The 20074-nt window shown below is 31.5% G+C and overlaps 1 protein-coding gene across 1 annotated transcript; it reads right to left on the bottom strand.

Annotated features, from left to right (window-relative positions):
• Nucleotides 1-307: 307 nt before the first annotated feature.
• On the bottom strand, nt 308-19759 carry ZnT77C (Zinc transporter 77C). The gene is made up of 8 exons (XM_068771836.1): nt 19560-19759; nt 12776-12966; nt 10286-10538; nt 8237-8347; nt 6405-6527; nt 2656-2831; nt 2201-2300; nt 308-1853 (listed from the first exon to the last, which is right to left on the bottom strand). Exons 2-8 carry the CDS (start codon nt 12962-12964, stop codon nt 1726-1728), a joined length of 1080 nt encoding a protein of 359 aa, XP_068627937.1. The 5' UTR covers nt 12965-12966; nt 19560-19759; the 3' UTR covers nt 308-1725.
• Nucleotides 19760-20074: the final 315 nt, after the last annotated feature.

Raw genomic sequence — 20074 nt, 5'->3', positions numbered from 1 at the left:
ATAGCTTGTTTATCGTAAAGCTTCGACAAATTCTAACTAAAGTTTTTTTTATACCTGTATATCGCCTCAATGTGATTAGATATTATAAATCGCACGCAATAGCGCCTACATTGTGATATCCAATGATGTTCAAATTCTTTTGCACCTAAACTTTTACGGTTTATTGATAAGCCGTAAAATATTTTCTTTAGAATTCTGTAACTTAGGGAAATAGGAGTAAATAGTGAAGTAATAAAAAAGCAATGTTTTTGAAACTTGTATTTCAATTGACAAACAAACATCGTCAATGCTTTGTACACTAATTTATAGGCATTTATATATTAACTTAAATACTTGAGCATATAATCAAGTTTGTAAGAAGTAACCCATTTAATACTGTCAAATCATTCATTATGTATATCGAACCATTCTTAATCCAATTCAATCTTTAATCGTTATCTAATTTTTTATACACGGCCTAAAACTTACGTTTAAAATAAATTTTAAATGTCTAAATCGTGTTTTAGAATTTGACATTAATATGTTTATCGGATGTTTATAGAATTTCTTGAAATAACACTTCACATTCTTTTCTTTTTCGGATTTATTAGTAGGTAGTAACTACTATAGTTTTTACTGTACTTCGAAAATAATAATTTTAATTTTTAGTTTGACTTTTGTATGACAAAATGTTTTGCGAAAGCGTGAAAAACAATTCAATCGTGTTAGATGAAATGTTTTAGTAAAAGTGCTTCAATTAAAAGAAAAGTTTATTAACTAGAGTTAGATATGTACTTATAAAGTTGGATAGTATGAGGTACTCAGTAAAGCTATAACTGTGATCATTAAGCGCGTTAACTTTTTAATTAGGAAGTAATATCAATAAATTAGGCCTGTTCGTAGATATGTCAACGTAGTGTTAACCTTCAATCAAGTATTGTATGTACCTACAAGTTTTCTAGTTTTTCCCTAAAATAAAAAAGATTATATAATATGGTGTTTCATTCGGGCTGTTCTCTTTTTAAGTGGTTCTTTTGATGTCATAATAATTGTTGATAATAAAATTATTTTATAGGACTCCGGGATTAGTTTAATATATATAAAAAATATTACCTTAAATAAATTATCACGATTTTTTACTTCCAGCTTAACAAAACGTGAATAGTGCTATTAGATAGTCTAGTTAAATAATTAATTTGATATATGATTTAAAAACACAATGCAAACGTTGCCTCTTAAAATTTTCTTAAATTAATTGATAATGTTTCCTTTTTTCATAATATTTATGGGTTAACGTTTTTTTAGATAATGTGAAATGTTTGTCGTTGTAAAATTTAACGTAAAAACATATTTAATACTTTCATTCATCAATTCATTTAATTAATATGGCGCATTATCTTATAATTTAAAAAGACAAATAATTCGGCCATAATAAAAATTGGCGCAGTCGGTTGTTTATTGATTTAAGTATTTTAATTGATTTTATTCTGTTTCGACATAACGTTATCATAGAATTTAATTTCATTACCATTCAATAACGGAGCAAAAAAACGCGGACTCATGCCGAGTTTTTAACACTTTCACTTAATCGTTCGTGGGTTCTTCTTTTACCTTGTGAATAGAAAACACCTTTCATATCGTGTAGCAAGTCTTTGGTTGAACTAATATGTATGTAAAACTCTTAACCTAATATTTAAATTCACTTGTGTCTCTTTATTCAACTATCACCGTTTCTAATTCGCGCTATTAAATGCGAGTTATCAAAGGCTTTAAGGGTGTTTCACAACAGCGTGGTGCTGTACATTCTTTCGCGCAAGGGCAAGAACATGCTATATTTGCAAAATCTATTAATGCCTTTTTCTCTTCTTCTGTACCTGCGAAGCATAAAAAAGTCATATTTATGTTCTCTTTTAAATACTATTTAAAAAAAATTGAAGTGTTTCTAATAGTTTTTTTTTAAATCTGTTTATAAAAAATTTAAATTTAATTTTGAGCGATTTCTTAAAAATTTCGCAGTAAGTTACTCCGCTAACTTAATACGTTGCCGATGATTAAACCAACTGTATATCTAATGAATTGTAAACGGTGCTTTAGTAATAATTTTTACGAATAATTATAATCAAAGTCCATAAAAGTATCCATGAAATTCAATGTTCAGTCATGCCGAATATTGACATAGATTAAAAATTTATTTTATAGATTATTATTCGGATATGCTTACCACTAATTGAAGATAGAGTGAACTCCGGCTGTAGTGTTACCAGACCAATACCATGTCGTTTGAAAACATCACAAACTAGTTCAGAGTTCCGCAAGTAGTCCTGAAATTAATTATTCCAAATCAGTAATTATGTTATATTACCATTACATTAAAGTATGCAATCTATTCTCTATAAACTACTCCATCACTTGGCTCGCATTGCCTTTTGTAAGTCTAATTCCATAAAATCGATTCTTGGTAATTTTAAACATAAAAAGAAGAAGAGAAGACCTTTTAGATGTAAAAGGAGTTAGACAATTTATTTATTTTTATATTACTTTATTATTTTATTACTATTTCTCATTAATTCGTGTTTTTATACGTTAATTTAAATTAACAATAAATTTAAAACGATAATGAAAGACTTTTTACCTTCAAAAAAATTCGTGATATAAAATAATATGAATTCAACTTACTTCATGTGAACCGTAAGCTATATGAGCTGTGGCGACAATCTTGTCGCGGTCCAGTTGCCACACGTGCAGTTCATGTATAGCGAGCACGCCGGGCACACGCATGGCCGCCTCGCGTAGCTCGCATGCTCCCAGACCTTCAGGGACCGTTTGCAGAAGAACGAGCCCAGCAGAACGCACTAACGAGGAAAATGATAATGACATTAATCCCACTCGTCGCGATGAATTAATAATAGTTTTCTTGTAGGAAATATGGATTTTTAAAGCTATCATTTCGCCAGGAATATTTAAATCAAATCAAAAGTATTCGTCAAAAATTTACAAACGATTATTTGATCGGTAGTAAAATAAAATAGTTTATTAATTTAATATTATAAGTTACTACTTATAATATTACCTACCACCGACATGTACACGTTATAATATCAATCCTGCAAATGAGTCAACAAACCAAGTTTCACGCACTTAGGTCAACTAAAACTCCTTAATGCTATTACATAATAATATATAAGCATATTATTAAATAAATAAGTTTCATTTAATAATGTACCTGCAATTTCAAATTTAAAAGCAAGAAAAGGAAAGCCTAATAATATCAGTAATCGTCTAGAATGAATTCGTTATGCCCTAACTGCTTTTGCGAGTTTCACAATATTCAGAAATCTGATATAGTTATTTATCGATCAAAGCGTGAAAATCATATACCAAAAGATATGATTAGATTCACTCACATTAAAGTTATGATACTGTACTGATTTGATTCTGTTCACTTTAACTGGAAATTTCAAATAATATCGGGCATCGAAAACAACAATTGTTTTCACAGCATTGCATACTTTAGTGAGATCATTTTTATGTAATTTGAATACAACACGCATTCGTTTTGTTTCGGTACTTATTTTGTAACGCTCGTAAATCACGCGATGATGGATTAGCAGCAGCCACTTCCTATTTGCTGTCTTAAAAGATTTATATAACGATTCATCTTAAATTTCAAGTTTCCAAGAACTTACTGACGTAAATATTAATCTCCTATATTCTGCACGCACTGCGTGTGTCCGATGAGTCTTGTTAGTTGAAAAGGGTAAATGACCAAGTAGTCATTTTGACAGATAACTTTTGTTTCATTAAGACGCCTGAACTCCACTTCCATTACTCGGACCTTTAAAACTTTTTATATTTACAGTTCGAATTTTGGTATTACAAAATTTACTTGATTTAAAATTACTCCAACTTTACCTAAGATTATAATCACATTAGCCAAAGACTACTACTCACTTTGATTTGACGCCATTTACAGTATAGTGAATATTTTACAGTTAATATTTTATAGAAAAAAATTAATCGAATTGATCAGAAAGCAAAAATAATGAAATGAGTATACAGTCGACAATATTGGTGTTTAGGCGTTATACTTTTAGATAAAGACAATTTTCTGCTCATAGAGAAATTCTCCATCCTAAATTAAAAGATTGGTTATTGTGTGAAGTAAATCGCAAAATTACTCTATGCGGAACGCTATTACGGAATATCATAGCTATTTATACACCTGCTGGAATAATATCATAAAAATAATCAGTGTTAATATAAGTAAGTTTAAGTACGCACATATAAGACAAATACTTAATTGTAACATTTGTTAATTTTTTTACCTTTCCTGTAAACAGTAAAAGGATTTGTTTTAATATTAGTAAATAAACAATATATTTTAAAACAAAGAGTATCAATTTGCTTTATTCTCGAAATAAACTAATTTATGATCGATAATCATGCGTGTGATCCGTAGTTAAATTTGACAGCTGAAAATATTGAGTATTGGTGTGTAACGGAGATACAAATTGACTTACGAAAAGGCATTACAATTTTAAGAAATAAGTTTACCAACCGAGTCAATTTAAGAAAAAATTCTACTCAATGTCGTAACCGCTCGAATGCTGAATTATAAGTCGATTTGGTAGCCTTTATGGTGGCTTTTACAACTTCTTCGGACTCCGGAATCCGCGAGCTAATAGGTTTTTATACAAAAGAGGATTTAGTTGTTATGGCGGCCCGATATTCACATACCTTTTGAGATCAATAGTGCAACCCATATTTTTTCCTTATTTAAAAATACACAGGCTGATTGGTACTGGTATGTTGGTTATTGTTATATTTATAATTAATAACATAATTTAATAAGAAGAAGCGCCCTCATTCCACACAATTCGACAAACACTAAAATTCGAGCTAAATATAAGAATTAATTATTCTTCACTATCTGCTGGTGGAGACTGTACTGCTAGAAGTTATTGGCCTGTGGCATTCCGATTACAAAATAAATGAATGTAAAATATTTGTTAGTAATCACTTTATACAGGGATGATTGGAAATAGGTGTAAAAGCTTTGAAACTTTTGTACCATCCACTTTATATATATACGAAGTAACACGAAGAAAGGAATTTACAAGTAACTTAGGTCTAAGCTTAAAAGAAATAGACGTTCTCGTATTTAGAAATATTTCGTACTCGTGAGAAACAAACAAGGCCTATTGTAACAATAGGTCGTTAATGTGATTACGTTCATTTCAGCTGTTTTAATCTTACACGCCAAATTTTTCTTTAACGTTCGTGAGTGTTATACTTTTATTAATTGCATATTTATCGTAAGTATAATGAAAATATTAATTTTTTAATTATTTTCATGGCACTTTTTTATTAACATTATATCACCATGATATGGGTCAAATTGTAAACAGAATGTTTGGTAATAGGTGTAATAGCTTTAAAGGAATTAATTTACTGCTCGTTTGTCTGAAAATTAGTTATAATTTTACTCATTTACATAATTGGTAATGGATGTAAAAGCATTATAAATGAGGGAGCTGTTCTTCAACTACATTATACATTAATTGTCGGTAAATTCTGTGTGCTATTCATTTACCTCTTTAAAGCTTTTACCCTAATAGCCGATTACTCTGTATATACGAGTATAATGAACACATTAGACGCCACATGTCATCGCACAACTATTTACCCGTGCGTCAAGGCTAACGGCAAGCTTTGAACAAAGTCTACTTCGTATGACCAGTCGTCTTGTTTGACATATCACCCGCCTCCAAAAACGTGGCAACAATGGACCAGGCGTTGACCAATGTCGCCACAACGGGCCATTCGATACGAAACCATTATGATATTATTCCCGCGAGTGTATAAATAGCCAAGTAATTTTCATTGCTGTTTCATTTTTACATGTGTTTTATTTCTGTTAATTAAGAGCAGCAGCAGTTTCCCAAAGTGGGGCCCACGCCCCACATGAGAACAGTTTGAATGTTAAAGGAGGCAATTCGTTATTGGACTTGAAATGTATTTAGTTCTTTTGCTTAATCTAAAAATTGTGAATGTTACATAGGTAGGGGACATAAGAATTTTAGAAAGGCTAAAGATATGCACAAAAATGGTGAAAAATTCTGCGTTCGAGAATGATTCTACTTCTAAATATATTTGGTACTTATCTTTCATAACATATGACAAATTCATTCATACCTATAGTTGGGGCTGAACGGTGACCACAAGCAGGTAAATGCGGCTTGTTTATGCCTGCCACTGGGTGGGTCGACGTCATAGTCAAACACGCGGGAAGTTGCTGAATACGGGCAGCGCAAGAATGGTCATTGTGCCGAACTTTCGGGGCCTTGCAGTATCCGCCTATCGGCTAATATGATGATGATGGTGATGTAGCTACAGTATTTGTTTTGTTCCAAAGCTGTACATACTAAAAGGATAGTTGAAGATCACAAGCACGATGGCTGCGCACGCTGACAGCGCCGGGTCTGCGATGCGAGCCACCTCTGGTTCCCATTCCGAGGTCAGCCCAGCGCCGATTGCAAACAGGCTACCTGGTTTAAAAAAACTGTTATTAGATCCCTGAGTTTTGATTTATATTGTTACCTGCTCGCGACGTAATGCACATTACAGAGAATCGTGACTCCCTCATAAGGAGAATTTCCTTAGGAAATTTTTAAGCGGAAACCTTCTACTCTCAATTTTTTGTGGCCGTTTAGTTCTTCTAGGCTCCTGCAACCGCTTCTTTATTAATATGGCGGCGAAGTTATTGGTCACATAACTGCCTTGCGATGACCGGTGGCAGGCTTTAGAGCTTCCCTTACCAACCGTCATCCTTTTGCACCAGAGCATGGGACTGGTATGGTAGATACTGTATTAATCGCCTTTTACAGTAGCATATTTATTAAATAATTTTCGGTTGTTAATAGCATACAAAGGGTATCCGGTAGCAGAAAAATTTGAACGAATAGTGATTACAGAAAAACTTTTAGAAGCAAAATACGGTACTTAACGGAATATTAACTATTCACGCTTGACAAGGTTTTATTTGCAATCGCACAAAACATCTGTTTATAAAGTAAACAGAGAAAAACATTGAATGAACATGAAAAGAATTACTATTGTTTACAAAGACCAGGTGACATTATTTTAAATATTGAATGAAAATGTTATTGAAATTAAATAAAAGAATTATAACCATCATGGGAAACAAAAGAGTTTGTTTGAATTTTTTAATTCGTCGATGTGATTTTATTGCCAACTTATTTGAATACCGATTAATATAAGTTAGATTGAAATGCGGAACTCTTGTTTAAATTTAACATGCTTGTAGTGTCGATTTAATAATGCTTTTGGATATTCTACATATTTTAATTAAATTGCTGAAAATAAACGATATATATGTTAATGAAAGTAATTTCCGTCAAAAAACTTTAAAAAAAATGTGTTAACTGTTGTTATTCCATCAAGCGTAACATTCATTCAGACTTTGATAAAGACAACTTTTTTTTGGGAAAATAATGTTAATACGTAAAGTATTATGAAGGTTTTTTCTCATAGAGGGTAATATCATACTTTAGAAGTTTACACGTTCATTAATACGGATAACAAGGGTTCAAAGAATTTATTCTCATGATACTAGCAAATTTTCTAAAAATGAAACAAATTCCATTACATTGTATTAACGATTTTAATACCGCTTAGATATATAAACAAAACCATGCACACATGTTTGTTTTTAATGTTACAATATCTTTATATTTCTTCAAATCTTTGGGTAGTCTATTGTACAGATGTGCTGTTTTAAACTACCAGATACTTGAGATGACTTATTGGCAAGCTGATAGTCGCCAAATGAGATATGGAAAGGACTATGCACGGGGTTATTCAACTAGGTCGTATTGAGACAGGATTGGGGCAATCCGTAGATAAACATAACTGACATATCCCAACAGACTGGCAAGTTGAAGTAGCACATTGCGTGCAGAAGAGATGTCCGCGGGGTTTGCCGCTTAGGGCACTTCCAAAGAGTGTTATTGGAAATCTATGTAGGAGGCCTGTATCCGTCTAATTCTAGAACTGGTGTTGCTAAAAAGATGATAAACTATGAAATGTATATGTGTTATACCGATAATGTATGTGTGAATTGTGTTAAAAAGTGATATAATGTGTAGGTCATTAGTCTGGTATGTTACCTTTGTTTTACCTGATTATTTGTACTTCAAATATAGCGAAAAAAATAATAATTGTGGAGGTGACCTACTGACGATGTCGATCGGCGCGTGGGCCAATACTGGCTCTCCTGAACCTGTCTTCAGCACCACTCCTCCTCCCTCGGTCATACTTAAGCGACGACTGTAGCTCAACTCGCGACCTAAGTCATTTAAACATAATTTAAAAAATGCATGATTTCATAGCTTATAAATAGTCTTAAGTTATCCGGAAACATTTTTAACATTAGTTAAATGACAAAGGCATGATACTCACATCTAACAGAGAAACTTTCAGGAATATAGCTACTTGAATTTATTACATGTTTTTGCTGTTATTGTATTTTAATATTTGTAATACACATACGCCCACAAAATCAAGAATGCAAGAACTTTGAAAAATATAAATAATTTATGATTAAATTAAAATTTCTCATAAAGTATATTACATAAAACTACAAGGAAGACCCTGTTAAAGTTGTCGGAAGACGCTGGGTGCAGACCGCTTTCAACTGGTCCTATTGGAAATCTATGAGGCTAGCACATGGCTAATTGTGGACGGTCTAAGACTGAAACGATGATCTGTTAAATCCTCAAAGGTTAGATTCAAGACTGATTTGACCAAAAATGGCGTCATATATCATTACGTGTTTGATGTTTACTTGACTGATTTCTTACTGGAATTATTAAAATAGAATCATGCATTATTTCTTTGTAAATTCACAAAATTGTCAACACCGTATGTTAAGCTATAATGAACCGGGGAAATAAACAGTTTTTTGCCGTCAGGAATTTCAAAGGTTCCATTATTTTCAAAGGTTATTTCGCACGATACTTGTATAAACCACGAGTTATGTTAAATATGTACTTTTCGAAATAATATTTTATTTCATGTATATTAATTAGTTACGCTAATATTGTTCTATTTTACCAAAAATCGTTGGCTACATACAATTTTAAGTTTTCCTATAAAATGATATAGTTATTTATATTATTTTAGTAGTTTTAAGATTGCGATCACACTTTTTTTTATTCATTCTTAAAAAAAAATTATCATTAAAATTTCTGATTGATAAAGCTAAATTTCTTTAAATAAAAACATAATGTTTTTGGGTATACCGTTTAAAATTAAAGATTTTCTTTTATAAAAACTACGTTCTTAAAATATGTTTCAATACTAATTCATATTACTGATTGCGTCAAAACTAATATAAAAAGTTAGATTAATATGATTATTTTTATTGCCTTTCGCATGACGTGAGGTATTTTGTGAGATACTCTCATTCGAGGTAGGAGGTATTTTTGGTTGCTCACACATTGCCTCCCAGCCCAAATGCCTAGACACAGTTTTATTTTTATAACGGAGGTTGGCGTCCACTGTGTGTACAATATAGTTTTTTTTATCATCTGGTAATATCATGTTTGTTAATATTTGAATCCGAAAATGTAGGTCTGTGTAGGAGCAATGTTTAATAAAGACAAAAAATATTATTTACAGACTGTCATACAGTGTAAGTCAGAGCCTTGATCAGTGAATCCAGATAAAAGATTTGGCAGAGAAAATTTATTAGTTTTCAAATTCAATATATTTTAAAAATTAAACTTTTTTATTAACACTTCTGTTTTAATTAATAAAAAGCATTCACTAAACGCCCGCGAACGCATGTTGGTAAACAAAAATATAAAAAAACAACTTTGATTAAAAACGGATTTTAAAAAAATTAACAAGACTTAATGTAATTTTTAGCTTACTATAGATAAAACAAAAGTCATACTTAGTTTATTCTACCTGAATATATAAGAGATTTCCACTTGTGTACTGACATAGATCTGCTAAGAGCGGATTTTATGAAATTCCCGTCGTAATAGGTGTTAAGCGAGAATTCCTCATAAAGGCTTAAAAAAAGGCTATCTTATTAACCATAGCTCTCATAGGTATAAAACTTGGCCAGAATATTTTTTAGCATGCTAAAAATTACCAAGAATGCATTTTATGTAATTACCTAAATGGTCTTGCACTCGAAGCAGGCGTGGGACAGCCGGTATGTTAAGTCCATATATATTACATATTATTAAATAGAGAAAATATATAAATATCTCACCAGCCAATAACATGTAATTTATTGTATGTAGCAGTAAACCCAATACAGCGCTTCCGACAATAACTTTTGGGTAACGAGGTGGTTGCACATGTGACGAGTGTACGCCGAGCTGCAACGCGTTGACGACCAGCGCCAAAGCAAACGACGCGAACAACACGTGGACCGACAAGCGGCCGACGACTTCAATGCGAGCCCAGCCGAATGTGTTGCGGAGTCGACCTTCTCGCCCTGCGCCTTCATCAGCGCGCTCGTACTGTGAAGAAGGTTAACGAGTATTAAAAGATGCTGTCCAAATTTATATACAGTATGATTGCTTGTAGATGTAAAAAAATTAACAATTACTGTCCATAGAGTAATTGTAGAGAGTACCATTACTCTGCGCAAAAACCAATCTGCCTGATCCCCGAAAACTTTGTACCGTCAGAAGTTATTGGCCCATCGCATTCCAATAGCAAAAATAATTTTATGTAAAACATTTTGAAGTAATTACTACACATAGGATCACGAATCACTGTATAACCACTGTTATAAAACATAATGAAGGTACTCATAGAGGAACAATAGAGAAAATTAAGGAAAAACATTAAAAAATATTTTGTTTTCCCATACAAACTTAAGATTAAATTAAAACACCAGATTGGTGTCATACATTTGACGTTAATCAAAACAAAAAGCATAAGTGTAAGTGTGATAAAATATAATGCACAATAAAACAGAATTATGTAAATATTACAATATTATACTTTTTTTGTAATGAGTCGTTAATCGTCGTCTTAATTTTATAAATGGTTCTTTATTATTACGACTTTAAATCACTTAATAAACTTGATCATTCTGAGATAAGTTTTAGTATTTTTTTTTCTATAGAGACCATCTTTTTATTTTCTTGTTGCGTCTGCGCACAACACAACATTTGAAACTGTGAAGTCTGTTGTGACAGCTAGATGCTAATCAGATAACTAGAAATATGTAGATTTTGCTGGAAATTACATGGATAACGTCGCAGCGTTTTCTTTTCGTTTAACGCCACCCGACCTTGATAATTGCTATTTTTAGCTTGCGGATTTGAGCCCTGAGTTCGACGAAGTTAAAAGCATCAAAGGTTGACGGCACCGAACTTCTCCGAATATGAATGATAGCTTTTTTTGTACTTGAGAAGTTACGTGGTACATTATTGTTGTCAAGCTTATTTATGATATTTACACTACAAAATATACAACCTATGTATAGTACATTTAAAAAGCCATTTTTTGCAATAAAAACAAAGCTATCTATTTAGATATGCTTATTACCATCTCAGTTGGCACGGGTACTCATTACTTTTTATTATCCAAACATGATGAATAAATTGTCAAAAATAAAAGTTACAACGTGCTAAATCCGGGTACTATACTCATTCATTTGTGTATATTATATATTAAACATAATTCATATTTTTTTTATTTACAACTCGTTGTGTTATATATATATATATATATATGTATACATATATATATATATATATATATTATATTATGTTTAATATATAATGAATATATATATATATTTATATTGGCATTGTTTTCTCGTGTACATGAACCGTTTATCCGAGTACAAAAAAAACACAACAAAAAAACGGAGTAGAAAAAAAATAACAGCTTACGAAAGAAGTTTTGTCAATAAAAATAAATAACCTGTTGAATTCAGCTAGTCAACATTAAGGTGCAAATAAACAGGCAAACATTATAAAATCTTTAATGTCTGCGTGGATCTGTTAAAATGAATAGTTAAAATTAGTAGCATAGTAAATGTTGTATTTGATTCATCTTGAGATTATTTATTGATTTTTTAACCAATCTTCTGCCATATAGAGAGGGCTTATTAAAATTATTTCGTAAGTTTAAATATAAACATATTTGTTCACAATGTTCCTGTTTAATTTGTTAAAATAATTTACGTAAAGCTGATATAGATCCATGTATTGACGATCAGATACATCATATATAGTAATGTACGTATGTGTCAATGTTTTATTGCTTTTTAAAAATAACATGGCTATTTACTTTGATTACCACTTTTAAAGAGATCGAACTGATAAAAATTGAATAGCTATTTAAATATTTTAGGCTACGTGTTAGTGGTTTAATAACTCGTTTAAGATGTGAAGAGTTCACCTATAAATATGTTATATACGAGTATATATCTTCCGTAGAATAAATAACTGTTGAAGTGATCTTGATAATTTTATAAAAAATCAACATCATTTCAGCAATAGGACGACCACAGATCTATCTGTGCTTAGGACTATCTTAAAAGTTTTTAACAAGACCGGTTTGAAGCCGCTAGCATGCTGTGTCTTCTGTCCCTCTTGTTGGTCGTTCCTTGCGCTTGCCGATCCGTGATTCCCGCTCCAGAATTAAGGTTACAGAAAGTTAAGGACCCAGTGGCCACCTAGCTTTCTTGCCAAATGCCACTGTTGTACTGGATACAAATCTGTAATTTATAACATACCTTATAGGAAAGCAGTGTGGTGATGAGCCCAACAAGCCTGCACAGAGCATGGCAGGTGTCCACAAGAAGAGTGGGAGAGTGAGTTACGTAAGAGGCGAACAATCTGCTGCTGAATCCGGTGACCGCAAGCAGTAGCGCAAGCAGTGACCTTGGCGGTGGTAACCACTGCAACCATTCCTTCATGGCCATATCTATAAAGAAAATAATTTCTGTGAAATATATTCCCTTTGTTATAAATAGTTAATCATTAATAAAAGAAGTAGGAACCTCATACTACAATATCATTTTTATCAATTCGATAAATGTACTCGTAAAAGACCCTCGTGAAGGAATAAGTATTTCTTATAAACATTATATACAATATCTCAGTCTTAGGCCTACCACTACTGGACATAAGTTTCTTCTGACGACCTTAAGAAAGTTGTCTGGTCTCCTTGTGCGTTTACGTCCTTTACCTATCCTCCTATCCGTGATCTACATTCCAGAACTTTAAAGCTCTGATAGCCTTCTGTTCTGCACTATGTAGCTTGCTTATTACCATTCAAACTTGTCAATCTGCTGCGCTATGGTGGTTACTTCCTTTTTTCCATGCATCTTCTCGTATCTGATTTATCTCGTAGAGAAATTCAGAGAAAACCCTCCATGAATCGTTGAGTGACTGTGTGGTTACAGGTTTCACTAATAACGTGATATAGTTGACAAATATGACTTTGTTGTTCGGCGTGCTTGAATTTTAAGAACGATGCCTTGCAAAAATCGACATGAATTATTTAAAAAAAATTATTGGTTAATTGTTTTTTTACCATAAATGATCAACTCAAAATATAATGATCCATACAATAAGCAGATAGTAGTGTTTTACTGTATCATATGATGAATTACAAAATCAAAGACAAAATGTCTTTTAAAATCTTTTGTTAAGTTGTAGCAATTGACAGGTTTTTTAATGATAACTTTGACCTAAGCTATTGTATATTTATGTAATTATTTTAAAAACCTGGAGTTCATGGTCCTTTTGTTAATACACCCTTATTATATTATTTCTGTAATTATTTTATCACCATCATCATCATATCAGCCAGTAGACGCCTACTGCAAGGCATAGGCTTCCTCCAATGATCGCTATAATGACCGGTGGTGCACTGCCCATATTCAGCGACTTTCCGCGACCTTAACTATATTGACGATCCACCTGATTGAAGCCTAGGGCAAGAACGTCAAATTCGTTGATGTACAGCTTGTCATGGCATACTAGCTCATACTGTTCCGCGAAGTCGACACCGGGAAGGCCTTGTGTCATTTAAGAGTGCTATTATATGTAAATATGGTTTAAATAATTAGGTACAACGTTACACAGGAATTAGCCATGTCAGGTGACACCATTTTAGTAGTTCTGATAGAAATCTATGATTTTTGCAAACATATATGGGTATATTATATATCCTATGCAACGTGAAATTATGTTTTGATTATAAAAATGGAAGCTTATAATATAATTACAAAAAAATCTTAGTTCATGTACTACGAATCGAAAGTTGTTTGGCTACAAAAACAAAGCAACGATATGCTAGTGAACCAAGAAAGGCGATGCTTGCGCTCTAGACGGGTTTGCTAATAGAACCGCGCCTCCATTCGGTTCGGATTACTGTATTACGATCTAGAAGCATCATTGCATTTGCTACGTATAAAAGGCGATAAGTCCTCTTAACAAAGCTTATCTAAAATAAAGACTCAAGAATTGCTTACATTTCACTACAAATTATAAAAAACAAAGAGTTTTCGTTGATTTTCCAAATTTAAAGAGTGATTGGTTTAAAAGAATGTCTGGCTCACTGGTTAACAAAGATATTTAAAATTTTTACACTTATTTCCTATCATTTTCTTTAAAGTGACATATATTAATGATGTATTACGTAAAGAAATATTTACATTAATCTATTTTCTCCATCGGAATGCGACCGGAAAATAACTTCTAGCTGTAAAAAGCATGCAGGGACAAATAATAAACAATTATTAGTATTATACACATAGTTGAGTAGTGGTAGCGTAGCAGCAGAGGACTGTGAATTGCGATCGTAGGTTGCAGGTTCGATTTCCGGGATACAATCTCATATAATCTACATTTTTGTCACTAATTATATAAGATTCCCAGTGTTCAGTTCAGTTTTGAGAAGATGCGCAACAGCGTATCGCCAACCCGTCTGCCAAGCATGGCGATTATGGTATATCAGAGATATATGTGTAGAAACGAGTACAATGACAAATATGTAGTAATCCGAATTTTGAAAATGACTTTACTTACTATATTACCATAACGTTATTTATTATTTCCGGAACTATTAATTTTTGGATAAGGTGTAATATACAATCATTAAAAGCAAATGAGCTATAAATTCACTTTTTTAACGCATTTACATTAATATGCAATTATCCTGTATATGTAGAACTAATCTAATATCATCAGAATGGGAATGCATATTAGTCAACCTGTAGTACCTTTCTTTTTACGCTTGTGAGTTTATTTCGTTTTACAAAAGAAGTGACAAAAGAGGAATATAATAACAGTGATTAAATTTAAGCTGTTTTCACTTTCTATGCTTTATGTTTAAAAATAGAATGTCGTAGTCATCGAGTTTGTAAGCAATGTGAGCTCTAGTTGCTTATTATAACAATAATATTTTGTAAAATAACATAAACTTCCTAGATCGCTGGTGTTGCATCGATGTCTTTCAAATATCCATAAAGCGGTCCTGACAGAGTTATAAATTTTCATTCATTTTACAAATTATCATAATATACATATAAAGAATTTTTTATAATGCCTTAGCAAACGCTAATGGCTATAGGTGTTTATATCATGGATTTTAACCAAGATTAGACTTTTGAAAATGGCTTAGACGATTATGATATGGTGTAAGTATGATTAATTATTTTTTTTAAGTAGCAATAGTAAATCTCAAGATTTGCTCTTTCTCTCTGAAAGACGCTAAGCTGTTTTTATATATATAAAAAACAGAAGATTGATATCTAGATTTTATTCACAATATTTTACCGGTACTCTATAGTCCGTCTGTCAAAGTAAGCAGGATTCATGATTTAATCAAATGAAAAATATTTTTTATTATGAACAAACTACGCTATTAATAATAACATAGAAAATTGATAAATATATTGAGGTAAAGCATACATTGTAATGTTTACAAATCAATTTATCTATTCACTATACAAATACTTATGTGTTGTATTTGACTTGCACTTAGAATGAACTACATTTAAAATTACAAGCTGTTGACCGCAAATTAAAAGCGACGACTTTCTTTTATTAATTTTCTTCTTCACAAATTCTTTACAATTTTTTTTGGTAAAACCGATGAGGAACAGTTAACGTTAGGTGGTCACAGGAACATGTATGTACGTATGTATACATGTTACTGAGCTCGCAGTTTGAGGAAGATCGTACTCAGCGTATAACAACCAATCTCCGGCAATTGTGTGAAGTGAATAAGTCTCTCACGATGCACTATAGGTCCATTCATCGCACACAGCATTCTCTCGGAGTATCATTGCTTACTTTACGTAACAATCGACGACTGAGCGTACAATTAACAATTGGAGGTTAATATTGTATGAAAGTACTCGTAGATTAATTATATTCTTTTAACAAATCTATACAATTTAAATTTAAGTGTCTGTTTGTTAAAATAACCGCTTTTTATTACATACATAAGAATATATTTATGGTACATATACCAAAATATTTTTTTCTGTCTGTCTGTTTTGTTTCGGCTAATCTCTAAAAAGGCCGGTCCGATTTTGACGGATTTTTACTGGCAGGTAGTGGAAGTCACAAACAGTAACTTAGGTTATTTTTATTTAAGAAAAAATATTTTGATATAATTTTTTTGTTATATTCCACGTAGACGAAATCACGGGCGCAGCTATTATTAACTATAACATGTGCGTGTTTATCAAGAATATGCATTTGACAATTGAGTTAGGTTATTAAATATGTTATTTGCTCGTAATTTGTTTATGTCAAATTTTATTTTTCGTTTGTTTCGGTGAAATAAACATAGACAAAAACAATGAAATAATGTTTTGAAATAATGGTATATTAAAGCTTGACTGCGACAAATTTTATTTTTATTAATTTTACTTGTTTTAATTTTATCATGAAAACATTTTTTGTAAGCGTTATTGACGTAGCCGGTTCACGATTGATTACTACTGTTATCAGATTTTTTTCACGATTTTCATATATAAAAACTAGCCGAGGTCTTGAATTTTTTGAATTTGGAATATTTTTTATATATCAGGTGTGAAAATTTGTTCGTTTGCGGTAATTTTAACATAAGATAATTTATTAATTCGGTATATTGATGAAATCAAATGAAAAAATCACATTGTCCTGTTAAATTTACAATACACGGAAATATGACAGATGAAGAAACCTGGATGTCATTGGGTCTGAGAATGTTGATTTATATGTTTTGAAAATAGAAGAATTATCTTAGCGCAGTCAAGGAAGTGTTATAGTCAGTCATGCCTTGTTGTTCTTTCTATCGATTGATAGATGATAAAGGATGGTAGAGGAGTACTCCATTAAAAAAATTGTGGGTCTCTTCGCGTATTACTAAAGTAATACTAGCAATCAAATTAAACTCCACATCTAATTTAATCTAATGCGATTCATTGATGTGAATCGAAATTATTTACAATTTAAACGTGGATCATTTTAATAAAAAAATGTACTGTTTGTTGCATTCGATACATAAATTTCGATATAGTACAATGAAACTAGAGCAACGATTTCTGAACGCTGTCGTTATAAAGAGAGAAAAAGCGAGTTCGGTTATTAACCTATTTATTTTTTTGCGTCGTTGAACTTTCAAAAACATTTCGGTATGTAGGTAAAGGAGGCACAGACTCTGTTGAATTAACTATAGATTTGAACAATAAGAACTTTGTGAAATAGGATTTTACTAACTAATCGTGAATATAATTTTATCTACCGTTAAAATTATAGTTTACTTATTAAATAGAACGTTATTCAATTTGTGTGGAATATACGAAAAAAGAATGAAGAAAACAAGTGGGTGAAAACGAAATGGGAGTTTCAATGTTTGCTTTGCACGGATATCTAAATAGATTTATTACGTATCAGTTCAATGAACTCAGGTTTATCGTGTTTTTGAATCTTTATATCTACAATATATTGATGTGGTAAATATATTTTTTATTAAACGATGAATGCATTTCCCGCACGTTCTAACTTTACATATTTTTCGTGTGCAAATATAAAGTATATTAAAACGTTTTATTATATTTATATTGTAAGTGGAAATTGTTTTGTTCAGAATTTCCGTTGGACATTCGATTACTTTTAGTGTTGCGGAATTGTTTTGAAATGCTTATGAAATACCAGAGTTGTCTGAAACGGTCTAGAAAAAAATCATTATTTGTTTACCTTTTTCTAAATTTTAATACTTCGCAGAGCAATTATACAAGATTTTTGGAAGAAGACTTCAATATTCAACGATTACCATTGCTTATGGTCTAATATTTTTATGCAGTATTTATGTCGATTTCCACCTCATTTTTTTTCACCATAGAACGTGGTAAACCAATTTTTAATTAAAAAGTTTGCTTTGTCTTTAGTTGGTGTTAAATGAACAAATTTGTTAATTTTTCATTGTATTCGCTTTGTAATATCCTCACTGTTGGGACAATTTGAGAAGATTTTTTAGACATCGATCAACTTACTAATCTAAATACTTATCAACATATGGAGCACATGCGGAGTACTTTTATCATAAAAAACTAATAATGATACAAAAATATTATTGATAATTTTCTCCTTCGATATCCGGTTCAGTAATAAGTATGTATTTTATTTTAACATGTTATGAGTAATATTATGTTGTAAAAAATACTATAAATACGTTTTAATTACAGTAAACTGTTAGAACTGTTTGAGTGCTTGAGGCTGAATTTAGTGAATTTAACAACATTTTTGCAACACAAAAGACTACATTTGCTAAATTTAAGTAATTAAATATTTAAAAAAAGATTTAAATAGTAAAAAGTCCAATATTACTTTTTTAAAGCTAGCCACTAAAGAATAATGACTAACTCAAATTATTGTATTATCTGTGTTGTTAACGCAATGATAAACAAAAGAGAGCCCCATAGATTATTTGCGTATATGTAGCATTTATTATATAAAAGGCATGAAGTAAATTATGTATAAACTAAGCGATAATATTTTTTCGTTCTGTCTTAGTAATCAAATGTCTTCATATAAAAATATAAGTATATATAGTAAATATGATACATGTACTTTAATTGACATATAAATGTTTAGAAACCGCAAATTTGACAACTGTTGATTCGTCCATTTATATATCGAATCTTCGGGACTAAAAATGTTTTTTTTTTGTATCAATTCGGTCGGGGTTGTAATTATGTATTATGATCTGTCATGTATAATGTTTTTAACATTTTTTTAAAATTTTAAGACAAAATAATATAAACGCTCTTATTAACATAATTAATAAAAAGTATATAGTATATGTACGAAATGTATATATATGTAAAAAAAGCATAATTAGCTATTTATTGAGATATAATTGCAATTAAAGTGATAATTGTAAAAAATTCGGTGAAGCTGTTAAAATTATTTATTTATACGTGTTTAAGTAGTGACTTACAATTCAGTGGAAAGGCTTTTAGTTCTAAATTTAGTGAAAATAAAGGTAAAATCTTATTAAATTACGCCACTCACCAAATAATTATTGAATTGCTTCCGTTGAACCGCGCAAGTTAAAATAAAAGAAATCCTTGTCACAACACTGTTTAGTAAACAACCGCCGGTTACGATGTAGGCGCATAGCAGTTGTATAATATTGTTTATGTTTGTGGACGTCGCGGCCGCGGTGTTGCGCCGGCGTCGAAGGCGGCACTGACTGACTGCGTGAGTGTGCGCGCTCTTATCGACAAGTTTTCCAGCCCGATAAGCGCTCTGTTAACTCGTTAGCTACCAGTACACTAAGCTTAGTTGCTGCCTAAATTTTTTCGTAATCCGATTGTTCTTGTAAAGTTAAATGATATGCTTTATCTAATCTAAATGATTGGTGCCCCATGCTTGTGCCCCGTTGCCCATCCTCGTCATTTATTCATATTATTATATATCCACTGCCTTATATATACCTTAAGGTTCTGGATTCGAAACAATGGACTGGCACGCTCAAAGTAAAACTTCGTCTCACAAGGTGGACCGACAACACAGTCAAAATTAGC

The sequence above is a fragment of the Battus philenor genome, unplaced genomic scaffold, assembly GCF_028537555.1.
Source record: "Battus philenor isolate CCGP_79_NKW_IND1 unplaced genomic scaffold, ilBatPhil1.0.hap1 SCAF_4, whole genome shotgun sequence".
NCBI lineage: Eukaryota > Metazoa > Arthropoda > Insecta > Lepidoptera > Papilionidae > Battus > Battus philenor.
This window is presented reverse-complemented; position numbering and strand designations above follow the sequence as displayed.